The sequence below is a fragment of the Bombus affinis genome, chromosome 2 (assembly GCF_024516045.1).
Source record: "Bombus affinis isolate iyBomAffi1 chromosome 2, iyBomAffi1.2, whole genome shotgun sequence".
Lineage (NCBI taxonomy): Eukaryota > Metazoa > Arthropoda > Insecta > Hymenoptera > Apidae > Bombus > Bombus affinis.
Genome location: NC_066345.1, coordinates 16,046,649 through 16,061,119, shown reverse-complemented (window position 1 = coordinate 16,061,119; position 14,471 = coordinate 16,046,649). Strand labels below are relative to the sequence as shown.

Here is a 14,471-nt window from a genome sequence, read left to right as displayed (position 1 = left end):
ATATTTTGAATACAAAAGGGATAATATATATAACAGTTCTTATTCTAAAATAACTTATTCATTTTTTCAATGTATGTTTATTTTAAAAAAGAAAAGAAATAATACGTAAAGAGCCTTACTCTAAAGAAAGCTTATTACTTTTCTCAAAGAAATTTTTTAAAAAGTTTTTATTAAAAAAGATTTGTTAATTTTATTTATAGTATTTATTTAAAAATATTTCCCAATTCGCATGTGTATTTTAGACGTGAATATAGATAGTAATTCATACGAATACTTCTATGAGGTATGAAATTAAATAAATATTTGAGTAATATGTATTTGCGGCATTTTCGTCATTTTCCAAAAATATATTATGATGCTTATGTTTTATTTAATTTGCTCGTGTATAAATATAGATAATATATATACATGTTTCTTCTTAGCTGTGATTTTTAACGTTAAGATTACAAATCTATCTTATTCGTCCTCTTATTGGTATTTCGTTTTACATATTTCAATTTTTAAATTAATTTAGAAAAAAATCAATTTTCACGTATCGCTATTGATGTTGATATAAGTAAATAAATTTCGTAAATATACATATAAAACCGTTAAATAACATTACATCAAACTTATTTCATGACTATTTATAGTGACACATATTTTATAAACATATAGCTCTTTTAATTTCGACTTAAACTTACCTAAATACTGCGTTCTCATTTTAAAATTAGGACTTGTATACAAAATGTTTTACTTTCAAATTATTCACTATTTTATTAAACCATTTTTAAACTGTTGATTATGCATGTAATAATATTCATATCGAAAGAAAATTTATATTAGAGACAATAATTTTGTTTTGAAATTAAAAGAAGCATATGTTTATAGAACATGTAGTTCTATAAATAATTATGAAATAATTTTGATGCAATATTATCTTACATTTACAGTCTTGTATGTCATTTTTGTATTTTTTTCAGCGTCGCCCTGATCGCAGCGTACGAGTTTAAAATTTTCGTAGACGGTTGCACCATCTAGAAGCTTGAAATCTATGAATCATGCACGATTAAAACAGCTTGACTCAAACATTTGGATGGTATTGTTGTGTAGCGTAGTGTATGTATCATGCTGTAGTGACAGCTACGTCAAATTACATGACTTGCTTGTTTGTAGAGTCAATGCAGTTCGCTTGAATCTACCAAGTCGTTTTTATTTCACAGTAGATACTTGGAAAGCGATTTACGATATTTCAGGATGGGCGTAATTTTCTTGGAACACATCGGAGGTACTCGGTTGTTCTCCTGCGCTTCTTGTGACACCAATCTTACAAACAGAGGTCAGCTGATAAGCACGCGTTTTACGGGCGCGACAGGCCGTGCTTTTCTATTTAACAAAGTCGTCAACTTGAATTACAGGTATTCGCGTTTTTCCTTTGTTCCTTTAAATAAATTAACGTCAAACGTAATATACAATAAGTTTATGTTTACATTTCTACCTTTTGAAAATTCTCGCGCTTGACAAAGACAATTGTGTAAGGTGGAATGTTATTATACTCATGTACCTAAGAAAGAGGGACAGAGGAGTTGAATTTAAGCAAAAATTTGAATTATCCGTTAGAGGAGAATGTGTATAAACATATGGGAAAGAGAACTAATAATTGTTTGTAAAATTAATTACAAAGGTACAACATGGCGTCATTTTGTTTTGATATCTTCATTGTATTATTTGTATATTACGTTAAGATTTATTAGTACAGTTTAAAGAAACTTTGTCATTCTAAAAAAACTTATCATTATTTCAAACAAAAATAATTTTATTGTTTCATTGATTATTTAAATGTTTGTAACTTTTATTACTTATTTTATGTTTATTATATATTATTCTTAGGTACATGATTTTCCTGTTTATACATATGTAGCTTTTTAACATTGTTTAGCACACAGGATACCATTCGTAAATGTACAAAATCTCAGAGAAATTGTACTAATGGAATAATCTTATATTATTTTTGCCCATTCATAATTTAATTTGTCTACAATGATACACAGCGAGGTACAGGATAGAGTGATGTTGACGGGTCGTCACATGGTCCGAGACGTCAGCTGCAAAAACTGTGATGCTAAACTTGGGTGGGTGTATGAATTTGCCACAGACGAGAATCAACGATACAAGGAAGGCCGTGTCATCCTGGAACGTGCTTTAGTCACTGAGAGCGATGGAATGGGCGATAATATTTAATAACATACATATAAGTAGCACGCCATAGGATAAGAATACCTTATAGTCAGTTGTCCTACTTCTCTGTGTTCTTTCATTATTTGGAATAATCAAAAAGAAAAGATTATTGTATGAGTATACGATGATTTATATTTAATATCTAATATCTAATATTTTTGTAAACATAAAACATATATCATTATTTTAAAGCTATTTTTCATTCGACAATGTATTTTGTGTTAGGTCACATTTAAAATAAACGTTTGGTCTATTATTGTGTTAGAACTTTAAATATTATAATGTTTTTCTATATTAAAATTTATTGTAAAGAAAGATATAGATTATACTGAATAAGTAAGATAAATTGTAAACTACGACCAAATATATTAATTAACTTAATAAATCTCAGAGAATTTGTTAGTTTATTACAAATAATATTTTAATCATATTTTTATCTACATAAATAGACTGCGGATGTTTATGCAAATTCATATATTTACGAATATGTAATACTAATAAAATAGAGCCTCAGAAAATATTTGTTTTACTCACCTCAAATATTAAAACAGATATTGTACTTTGAATATTTTATATATTTTTAATATTAATGCACTCTGCATTCTGATATCATTAAATTTCTCACAATTGCATAAAAATCCTCAGTTTATTAATAAATATACACTATATAAAAAGAAACCTAATTGAATTTTGAACGCATACTAAAAAGCCAAACAAAATCGACGTACATTTGAGACACAAATGAACCGCGCCCCAAGCTATAACGCGATTGGTTGTTACCATTCGAGCGTGGTCCAATAGCAGAGGTGAAGTTCTGCAACGAGTTGCGACGACGAACCAGTGTGGTCACGTAAGCCCACCATACCGCATGGTGGATACATGTTTCCTTTAACTCGACGTCGTCTAAAATGCTATAATTGTGTATTGTTGTTATTTTGCAAGGGGCACAACGAACTTGTGGAACAGCCACCTCCAGCCTTGCATACGGTAATTATATCAATATGTAGCTATATTATATAGCATAAGCGCGTTGACCGATTTCAGCATACAATTTGTTGTTTGCTGTTCGGCTCAATGGCCGAGTGCTAGTCGCACAGTAGCAATATATTTGTTACATTTATAGAATATCCCTTTCACCTATTTCGCGACAATTTCGATAATTCTACTACATATACGTTTTACTGTGAAAATCGATTAATATTAATACATAAACGAATTATTTTTTATTCTCTTGTTTTTCTCTGTTCGTTCTCTGTCCTTTCCCCCCTACTATCCCACGCATACAAAGATAGCAGCGGTACCGACGAAAGCGACTCGAAGAATTCTACGGAAATACAAAATGAAATTTTTCTAAGAAACATTTAGTTTTATCATATGAGAGTCTTAGAGCCTTTGGTGGAACTTTGATGGACAGTTGCGTTATTTCTGTCCGTAGAAAGAATCGTATCTTATCTATCAGTGTTAGAGCATGTAAAGTCTCGCACACGGTGCCATTGCACCGCCGAATGGATCGTAACAGGAAAGCTATAAATACACACGCATCGCGGGGTAAACAAACTTGACCTCAGTGGAATTCTTATCGATGTACCTACATATCGATGCAGTGTACACAGATATTTTGAGGTTATGTTGGACATTAGACTTAGTTATACGCCTATAAAGACCGAAAAAATCCGACGATTCGATATTACAGAATTAATATATTTCTTTTTCCGAAAACTAAAATAGTGTTTACAGTATTATAGTTGGTGAAAAAATTATTTGGTATATTTAGTGTACCTAATTGTAATAAATTATTGTTATTGTTTTTTATGGTACGTTGTACGTTATAAGTTTTATTTTTGAAATAAATACAAGTAGGTTTAATATAATAATTTTGTAAGACTAATTAATATTAGGCGTTCGATTTTACTTGCTGCACACTTTCACTGTTCTAGAAAGTTGATATGTTAATTTATGTTAAATATTAATTTTATGATACTAGGTTAAAACGATAAAGTTATGGATGATTTAAGATATAAAAATTAATAATTAAATTTCTGCAACTCTTGCTATTTGAGTATTATAATACAGTTAATATAAAGATAGTTTTTAAAGATGTATTTTAGTTAACCATGCAATTCTATCATGTATGTATATAATAAGATTTTTTTTATATATTACATACAAATAAATGTATATATTCATATAAAATCATTATTAACATTACCCTATTGAATTTAATATTAAAAATGTATTGTATTGGTATTAGAACAATATTTTAGCAATAAATTTCAAATGAATTAAATTGTCCTTGATATATTGTATAATTTTATTTTTAAATATTTAACTTTGTTGTTCTCCTTACTTCTTCTTTATTTGTGTATCAAATAATTCTTCTCCAATTCATGAAAAACTTAGAATACACAAAAAATAGTAAAAGCCAAATATTTAATAACTGTTTACATCTTAATAATATTTATTAAAATATAATCCTCATTTAGATTCTGGGAGAACATTAGGGTTAAATTCCTAATAAATTATTTTGCATAGAATACATCTTAAAAATGTAAATATCCTTTATATTTAATACAGAGTGCTGGCATATACCTGGTTTTGCTTAAATATTATTGGAACACAATTGAATCGTAATCTGAATAATCAAAAAAGAATTGGAGCTTTTAATATTTGCTCCTTATCACTAAAGCACTGTTAAAAATGAAGTGGTCACCCGGTGCTCTATTCTGTGAACAAGTTGGTGAATTAACTCGAGTTTTCTCACAATGGAATGAGTGTGAGCAAACTGTAGTTTTATATGCACTACTTCGTCGCATTCCTGCAGTTCAAGCAAGGTTTCTTGCACAAGCAGTGCAACATTCCTTGCACTCCGTTTCTGAATTAGACACACAGGAACTAAATGCTAATAATCCAGGTAATTTTTATAATTAGTATAAACGAATTTAAGAGTCTACAAATGTAAATAATCTTTATCAAAAATGTTGTTGTAGCATTTATTAACTCATTGCTATCAGAATCAACAGAAATTGCTATAAATCAACTTCTAACACATTTGCCATTATTAAGGCCTGGGAATATAGAGTGCAAACAATGTTATTTAGTAGCAATACCAGAATTAGTGAGCCATTGTGTAACTACAGGGCAATTTACCGAACAAACACAACAACTGTTAAGTTATTGTTTGATTCATCCAGCTATAACTAGTCAAGATAGACGTTCCTTGACTCAGTGGCTTCGACATCTTGAAGAACGTATTAGTGGTACACCACCAATACAAAGTCTCGAAGATTACACTAGTACTACTATTAGGTGAATTAGAAACAGTTGTATAATATTTATGTATAATATTTATGTATATATTTATTATATTAATTTTATTTACTTTTATTTTAGATGGGATAATGCATGGCAGCGAAATTCTAAACAGCAAAGTGAACAGACAAGTTTATTTGGCACACAACCAGGCACTGCCTTCAATTTGCAATTTCCTCCACCTGTAACTCGTCAACGACGATCGAACAGTTTAACACCACCCGTTGCTCCATCACATCATCTAGAAGTTGTTGATCGCAGTAACAATATAAATTGTACAACTAAACATAAGCCACGAAGCTTCAGCGTATCTGGAGATCATACAAGTTAGATTAATTTGAAGTTAATATTAACAAGAGTATTTCGATTATACTTTTATTTTATTTGAATAATTGTCGGTTTCTAAACAGGCAATCTTATTGGATTAGGCCCATTGAGTCCTCAAAGTTCTTGCGCAAGTAGCGGCAGCGAAGGGCGTTTAGATGAAACATCTACCCGATCGCTTGCTAGTGGTATGAGAGGTACGTATATATAATTTCATAAATTTACAATTCATCGATAAGAAAAGTAACATATTATCTATTTCTCAGATGTCCCATCATGGCTTAAAACTTTACGCCTTCATAAATATAGTTATCTATTTGTTACTCTCAGTTACGAAGAAATGCTTCAGTTAACCGAGGAACAATTAGCAGAACAAGGCGTGACGAAAGGGGCCCGACATAAATTGGCTCTTTCTATCGCAAAATTGCAACAACGCTATACAACACTTCTAAATTTAGAGAAAGACTTATTACAACCAACGCGCGATAATACACAATCAGCTTCGTTTTTACAAGGTCCGACAGTGTTGGTTAATACGATCGATGAATTAAAAACTATCTTAGCTACTCCCATGAAACCCAGCCAAGAAAATGATCTTCAGGATATACCTGCACAATTCACCAAGGTTCTTGGAAAACGTGAGTATTGCGTAATTATTAATGTAATGTTTCAAGATAATATGATATGTACCAGATAACAAGAATATTCTAACACGTCGTGTTTGTTTGTTTTGTAGTGTGTAGCCGGTTGGCACTGGATAGCGTGGATGACGGTATTTTATGCGCTTGTATTAACATATTAGAGAAAGTATTGCAGCATGATTGCTTTACTCCAAATCAAAAGGAGAAGGTACAACAATGGCGCAGTAGACTTGGAAATCCACGACCAACTCCAAAGTAAGAAAAAGAGGAATAACTAAAAGAAATAATTTTCTTTTGATATCGTGATAATTATAAAGTTCGAAATAAATAGCTGGATATACAATTAACATTCGTACAATTAAAATTTCAGGTGGCAACATAATTATGGCTACAATAATAGAAGGTACTGTAACCCCCAGCAGCACAATAGAAAACCAAGTTTAAACTTAGGACACATCCATAATACACATCCGCAAAACAGTTCTTTTGTGGTTAGCACTCACAGAAACAGTATATCTACACCATATTTACAAAATAATCAGAACCAAAGCGTAAATCAGAATACTTTACGTCCAGTCCACGCGACCAAAAAGCGACCTAGTTTACAAGAATCCAGTTTACAGGTACGTTTTTTATTAAGCTTAATCTCGCATTTAGATGCGAGCTTTTTCATGAGAAAAATTAATTTCTATTCACATTTTAGCAGTTACAAAGAACGTTACAACGCACATACAGTGCACCGAGGGATCATTTTCTTAGCCCGAGTAACAACAACGCGTCCGAAACAACGGAGCCAGAAATCAACTCTCGTCTCGAATCTCTTTGTTTAAGAATGACGGAACAAGCAATCGGTGGTTTCGGTGAGGCCTAATAAATTCTTTGTTTTTTTCGTTGACTGGATCTACACAGTAAGTAAGTCCTGTTAAAAACAGAAAAATTATAAAACGACATATGTGTCCGAGCTCCGTTCTTTCAAAGTCGAAGGCAAGACTGACGCCCTTACATTTTGCGAGAGTAAAGAGACTCCGATAGCAATGATAAATACTGACAAGTAGCACGTATAAAACGTGCATGCATTCTCACGCTTTAATAGCCCTACCAAATGAAATGTCCAACATTTGAGACATTTACACCAAGAAAACTCAGTTTTGCGATGTCAGAACGACACGCGAAGGAAAACTAAAAAAAAATATTTTTTATTATATCTGATGCAATTATACTATTTAATTGAAACTGACAGAATTTGGCAAGCCAAATGCTATTAGGAAGATAGATTCTTTCCTTGACTAATTGCTGCATCTATATAAATGTATTATATAAAGAATATATATGTATACACATATGAGATAGAATTTTATGGGAAGCGGATAAAAAAACGTATAACATATATTAAAACGAAAAAAAAGGGGACGAAAAAGGTACACCACACTAATTGTGCGATGTTTGCAATATTATTATTTTCGTGTGTTATCCATTTCGGGAAATGGAATTTGTCTGATTCTAAGCGCCAGGGCACATTATATACTAATGTATTCATTTTAACGAACTGACTGATTTTACTTCTTTTTAACATTACTCTACGATAATTATCTCTCCGTTCTACTTTCTTATTGCCACCGCCGCTATTGCTACTACTTATTACTCTATTTTCTATCGCCATCGTTTATTACTATTCCGGCCGATAGCTAATTCGCCACACCGTCATTCTCATTATGTTCATCATTGTCTTTACTGCTTGTCATATTATTATTACTATTATCATCATTATTATAGTTATTACTACAATTATTACTATGTAAACTCTTATTACTGCTACTGTTTACTACCATTTCTCCGGGTGACCACTAACACCATTATTAATATGCTTTCACGCTATTGCTATTTTTACCCTCCTATCGTTACGACTGTTTCTACTATTATCATCTATCAGCTATGCTATTACTATTACCATTACCCTACTACAAGTAGCCCTCACAACTACTCTTACTATTATGAGTACTGCTAATACTATAACATATTATACTCTCCCCGCTATCGTCATTATTACTGTATAGTTCTCCTTAGAGGAAATGGAAAATCATACTTAAAAGATATAATACACAATATTACTTCGTTACATGCATTGAGAGAGAAGGAAGAAAGCTAAGAGACTAATCGCATGTACACGTTCTAAATTCGCCTTCGCAATCACGATTGTTGGAGAAAAAAGAATAGAAAAAGATGACATGCAGCGGTGTGTGTACTTTGTAGTTTGCGCACAGATCTCGTGATTCTTTATACTCTTACGCGAGGGAGAAGATAAGGGAGAAAGCGAGAGAGAGTTACCACGTGTCTCTTCTTTTAAAGTCGAAGTTAACAACTATAAATAGAAGAGGATAGGAAGTACCGAAGGAAAGAGAGAGGGAGTAGCGGAAGAAGACGAAGAGATTATTAATAATAAACGGATTTTTTAAGGCCTTAAAAAGGTATATGTCTCGTGCTAACGAACGCTAAGAAGGGTATAAGACTAAATAATTAAATATACACAAGTAGCGAAACGAGTCGAGGAATGTTAGAACTGAAAAGAAAAACTTGCATTATGCTTTCATGATGCGACATCGAAATCTGTGGCTTTAAATTATAAGCGTACACCATACTACTCTATAAATATGCACTTATTAGCACTTTAACCGTAATTACGTCGCGAGTAAAACCGTAGCATAATATTTTTCGTGCAACAAGGATAGGGAGGAAGAAGGAAATACAAGAAAGAAAAAAGATGAAACGGATGGTGATGATTATGATGAAAGAACGAGAAACAGAAAGAAAAAGGAACATGTAAAGATACGGGAAAGATTAAATTTAATAACTAAATATAATAGTATTAGCGATAAACTGATATAACGTATCGATAAACAATATACGAGACAAGCAAACAAATAAGCAAAAAAAAAAAAAACAAATATATAAACGAAAGACTGAACAATTCACGCGCCGTGAGCCGAGTGGTGAATTTCGGGCGTTTCTACATTCGTTTAATTCTCGAACAGCTGCACGGCCGCGTGAATAAAAACAATTGGAAGACTGTGGAAGGAAAAACCTGTCAAAATATTAAGAATTAGAGAACGAAGCGCGAGAGGAAAGAGAGAATGAAGACAACAAATCGAGTGAAAGAGAAAATTGGATGAAAGGGCGGGAGAAGAAGAGAATACGTTTGTATGTGCGTGCATGTGAGAATATATATCAAGTTAACGAGAGAGTAATTTGCTAGCTATATATCTAGGTTATAACGATTTATTCTAATGATCATACTCTTATTAGGATCATGAATCTACGTAATGGCGCGCGGTGATTTCTCGGTTAATTAATTAGCCTGTTTGAATGAAAAAAGAAATCGTCTACACGAAACAGATTAGAGGAACGATCAATCGATACGATATTTTGCGGTGATCATTCATCCCCCATATTCTTTCCCCCCTTCTATAATTGTGAAAAAAAAAAAGAACAAATTGACGAAAGAATCGAGTTTCATATACGATTTTACGTATACGCTCATCCTATTCACGTATACATATACACGTACATATAGCATGCATACATAAACACTCGTATACACAGACGGACACTACGTATATTCGACTAGAATCCCAGAGATGTTTCGTATATAGACAAGAAGACGGACACGTAATAATTTTTCGGGAGAGACGGTCAAAAGCTAGTCAAACGTGAATACAATTTCTAATTTCTATCAGTTTTAAATGTGTATAGATATTATTTGTACATTTAGTTGCGCAAAACGGGGAAAGGAAAACAAAAGAAAGAAAAGAAACGAATGAAGGATAAAAAGTGAAAGCAAGGGCGAGCGCGCGCGATTTAAAATCTTTAAATGAAAAAAGATAAGAAACGATAAAATAAAAAATAGAAGATAAGAACGAAAATAGGAGGAAAGATCTAGAGAGAGAAAAGAAAGCAAACGATAAAAAAGATATATACGACGACTTTAGCGTTAACGCATGCAAAAGTAAAAGCTGAAAGACTGCTTCCAAACGACTTCAGGAAATTCGTTCAACGTAGGATTTATTATTTCATACTGAAACGCAGTATCTAAATAAAAGCGATCAATTTTAAAAAGGGCAGGACCTGAACTAGCTAAGAAACGCAAAGAGATATTATCCGCATCGAGCGAACATGCATGATGTGTTTATGAGAAAAAGTTAAAAAAAAAAAAAGGAAAAAAAAAAGAAAGAGAAGAAGAGATAGAGAAATGTAACGAAAGCGTGATTCTGCCAAAGATCGACGACCGCTGAAACGATCACAAACGAACGAGAAAAGAACGAGGAATACGAAATCCGATACGTTTGTCGACGCCCTGTCTTTGTTTAGAAAATTGTTGTTTGCCAGGTTTCGATGCTAACGAGCCATGCGATATTTCTTGCGAAAGTGACGCTATGCGATTCCACAGTTTAATACCGTGTATATTTCAATATTAAGGTCACACGGTCGCGTGCATTAGATTATTAGTAGATTGCGAACGTTTATTCAGATTTTTACAAATACGACTGACCGCAGGACTTATGTTGAAATTTGTTCTACTTTTTAAATATTACATACTTTGCTATAGATATTTTGTACATTCATATATATATATATATATATGTTATAGTATGCATTCTCTACGTTTTCATATATTTAAATTTCTCGTAAATGGATAAACCTTCGCAATCTAATCATTAAAAATTCGAACCTGTCGAATCCTATTGGCGCCACGATTACGAACAAAATCGCCTGCATCGAAGCCAATCTTGATACGAGGCAAAGCAGTTATCGTGTACATCATGCGCATAAACGAGATACCAAGGGAACGTTGCACTTATAGTACTTACGTTGTCGTTATATATCGTGGACAATATTCCATAAATTTTGCCCTCATATAGTCATGAGGGATAACTGGTGCGGTGGCTTTCGGCAGAAGCACAGCTTACTGCGATTCGATGGCATCGAATGGATAAGACGATGTTAAATTTATATTCTCACCATTGAAATTCTGGAGACTTTCGGGTGCAGTGCCTTTTTGAAAGGACGATTTCCTGGCGTTACGAGATTTCGTTATCGATATAAGTCGATTGGAAAAATACGATGTGCGAATACTTTACCTCCACATCGTATAAAATTTAAATTATATTTAAAAAGAAAATTTTTTTATTTTTAATTTTCTTCTATATTTTTTTATATATTTGTAGAGTAAAACATGTGCGTTTCAACGACATGTCTAAAAATCAAATTCAACAACGAACATGTAACCAACTGTACTGCCCTCGTCGATTAAGAACTATTATCTGCGATTTTTATTTTTACTTCCCTGCGCCGTCCTTTATCTTTCTTCGTTAAATAATATCGATTCGAGAATATTTAGTGATTATATCATAATAGGCTGTATATATAACTTGTTTTAAAAGACACGGGTCGCTTCGAATATTTGCATATTTTAACAGATGGAAAAGGAAAAAGATGTTGGATGAAACATTTTATTCAAGAAGGGCTCTCTAGTCATATAGAATGTTGTAGATTGGATATCCCAGTTAAATCAAGAGTTAAAAGATATCTAAATAGAATTTGGAGTAAACATCTTGGGGACTGATAGATCATAAGGTCGAAATCGTTGAACTGCGTATTTCAAATTTGGTTCAGTTCCCATAGGAACAAGTAGAACGTAGCATGCGCCTTTGGAAGATTTTGATGCATTAATTTCATCATTCCAAACGTCCACCTTAACATTACGCGCTATGTTTTGCCTCCATCTAAGACACAAATACTTATATTTTTTTAGATCCTTCATAGAGTTAGCCAGCTTTGTCAGTATATTATGAAATTTCTGAGAAAGTTGGCTGTAACGCTATCAAAGAATTCTTCTAAAAGGATGCTCTATACACGCGGAAAATGCTTTGGTAATTTCGATCGGTAAGAAATCAATTTGTGAAAGCTTCAAATTCTCCGATATTTGTACCAGCCAGAGTTGTCCAAAGATGGCGGCCAAGACGACAGGCCGTCACATTACAGATGCAGACGTTTGACACTCGATGATCAGTCGTCATGCTTATCCATTCGTTGCATTTGCTTTTAATCCGCTTCAGAGATATGATCTCTTGTACCGGCGCGGGGACAAATGAGTTATTAAAACGCTATATAGCACAGGATATACTCTTTGGCCGGATGCTTGCGTTTCAGGTGATCGACTACTTAGAACTCAACTGCGGATTTTTATGCATCTACAGGAAATGTAAAGGTGCGAAAATACACAAAATGCACATGTACAATATATTACAATATTTCATAGTTGAAACGATTTTCTAATCTATGTTCCGTTCTTCTGATTATATTACTATGAAAATATGAATTTGCATAAATATCCGTAGTCTACATACTTAGAGCGTACTCGTAGTGTGTATCTCGACGAGGTCGAGAGGACAAAAAAAAAGTGAGAACATGTAGCCGAAGAACTCGTCGTCTCGAAGGACGTAAATAATGGAAGAAAATAAATTTTCGCTAACAGCGTATATATTAAAGAAAGGAAAGAAAAAGAACAAAAAAGAGCAAGTTTCCGGCCGAAATAAAGCGTCATTGACGATAACCCAGGTAGCAAAATAAACAACCATCGACTGACATTTGCTTCGACGAGAGAAAGAAGCTAGGCAAAAGCGGAAGATGCGCTTTAGAAACGCGTTTATGCGAAACAGGAGCAGCTGAAAGAATCGAAAGACGATCTGTGTGTAATCACGCGTGAAAATGTAACGCCTCCTCGTGTTGGAAGGGCTTCTGCTCTTTTTTTAGGTGTGCTTTGGCCGACGAACGCGACTATTTGACATGTTGACAATTTTAACAAGTTCATGTACGAAGCACTTCGAGTGTGTTTAGTAGCTTTTTGTATCTTGTCGATTGCGTTCGATTCGGTCGTTTATGCATTACGGTTCGAACGAAACGGGACACTTCTCTTTTGTTTTCTTTTTGTTTCCTTTCTTTCCTCGTTGTTGTTTTCTCTTTGATTCTCCTGTTTCCAAGTCGCGCGTATGTGCGCGACGAGACGGCGTATCGACCCGGATGAAATTTCGAGTAGCAAATTCAGCGAACCGTAAAGCAAACGCCGATTCTATTAGGGTATTAAGCAGGAGAGACAGAGTTTTCGTCGATATTTGACGAGATAGATGCACATTGTAGATGAATTTATCAATCCGATTGATCTATCGAAGGTGGATGAATTCCAATTGAGACTGGTATGTTGCGTTTTGGCCAAAGAATGCCTCTGCTATACACGGCGCCTTCTGTTAATTATTAAGAAACGTAGCTTTTGAATTATCAGATTGCTAACTGGGATATTTTAGTCACGTAAGCTGGATAACTTGTAAAAATGCAATTTTTGTACTGTTATAACGTTAAATAGACGAAGGTATACTGACGTTGTAGCGTGAAAGAACATTTTTCAATAAAAAATTTTTCATACGCAAACAACTTGATGGTTGTGTTCTTCTCTTTATATGTACAGTGACGTTAATGTGGCATTAATATTCCTATGTATTTGTTTCTAATAATCAACTAGTCAACTGTTTTTTTAAAGTATATTAGAACTACCGTAGTTGTTATAAATATATGTTTTCTTCGTCTAACGCACATAGTTTTTCCAAATAAAAAATAATAAGCTGAATAATTCTCAAAATTCTTGAGATGTCCAAAAATATTAATGTGAGTCACTGTAAGGTCTGCAATTGTCATAATCTGTGGTAACGTATTAATGTGGCAAACGAAATGTTGTTAGCCGTTTGATGTGATAATGGCGGATTGATCGTTTGTTGTAAATGTACAAGATGGCATTTTTTATGTTTTAGAATGTAACTCACGTGGTATCATTCGCAATAATGATTTTATCATTCGAGGTTTGTATGTTGTACGAGATAATGTTTTATTAATTTGGAATTTATTAAATAGTTCCTTTTCTGTTATCGGATGGTC

General features: G+C 33.2%; 2 protein-coding genes across 4 annotated transcripts; both read left to right on the top strand.

Annotated features, from left to right (window-relative positions):
- Nucleotides 1-956: 956 nt before the first annotated feature.
- LOC126926197 (protein yippee-like 5) lies at nucleotides 957-2,602 on the top strand. 2 transcript variants are annotated; one of them, XM_050742362.1, is made up of 3 exons: nucleotides 957-1,098; nucleotides 1,203-1,397; nucleotides 2,031-2,602. In XM_050742362.1, the coding sequence occupies exons 1-3, from the start codon at nucleotides 1,034-1,036 to the stop codon at nucleotides 2,218-2,220; spliced, it is 450 nt and encodes a 149-aa protein (XP_050598319.1). In that variant the 5' UTR covers nucleotides 957-1,033; the 3' UTR covers nucleotides 2,221-2,602. The 2 variants fall into 2 exon arrangements, with proteins under 2 accessions (XP_050598319.1, XP_050598328.1); XM_050742371.1 differs by having other exon boundaries at nucleotides 963-1,098; nucleotides 1,236-1,397.
- Nucleotides 2,603-3,038: 436 nt separating this feature from the next.
- On the top strand, nucleotides 3,039-13,973 carry LOC126925985 (protein Smaug homolog 1). 2 transcript variants are annotated; one of them, XM_050742018.1, is made up of 9 exons: nucleotides 3,039-3,204; nucleotides 4,792-5,128; nucleotides 5,205-5,523; nucleotides 5,608-5,852; nucleotides 5,955-6,047; nucleotides 6,117-6,488; nucleotides 6,587-6,746; nucleotides 6,862-7,114; nucleotides 7,195-13,973. In XM_050742018.1, exons 2-9 carry the CDS (start codon nucleotides 4,915-4,917, stop codon nucleotides 7,360-7,362), a joined length of 1,824 nt encoding a protein of 607 aa, XP_050597975.1. In that variant the 5' UTR covers nucleotides 3,039-3,204; nucleotides 4,792-4,914; the 3' UTR covers nucleotides 7,363-13,973. The 2 variants fall into 2 exon arrangements, with proteins under 2 accessions (XP_050597975.1, XP_050597966.1); XM_050742009.1 differs by having other exon boundaries at nucleotides 5,937-6,047.
- Nucleotides 13,974-14,471: the final 498 nt, after the last annotated feature.

Excerpts from the sequence above, each read along its gene's own strand:
- LOC126925985 (XM_050742009.1), top strand. The coding sequence starts at position 4,915 with ATGAAGTGGTCACCCGGTGCTCTATTCTGTGAACAAGTTGGTGAATTA. Across the intron at positions 5,853-5,936 it reads CGTATCTGGAGATCATACAA|GCAATCTTATTGGATTAGGC; the intron begins GTTAGATTAATT and ends GTTTCTAAACAG. Across the intron at positions 6,048-6,116 it reads GCTTGCTAGTGGTATGAGAG|ATGTCCCATCATGGCTTAAA; the intron begins GTACGTATATAT and ends TCTATTTCTCAG.
- LOC126926197 (XM_050742362.1), top strand. The coding sequence starts at position 1,034 with ATGAATCATGCACGATTAAAACAGCTTGACTCAAACATTTGGATGGTA. Across the intron at positions 1,099-1,202 it reads GTATTGTTGTGTAGCGTAGT|TAGATACTTGGAAAGCGATT; the intron begins GTATGTATCATG and ends TTTATTTCACAG. Across the intron at positions 1,398-2,030 it reads GTCGTCAACTTGAATTACAG|CGAGGTACAGGATAGAGTGA; the intron begins GTATTCGCGTTT and ends AATGATACACAG.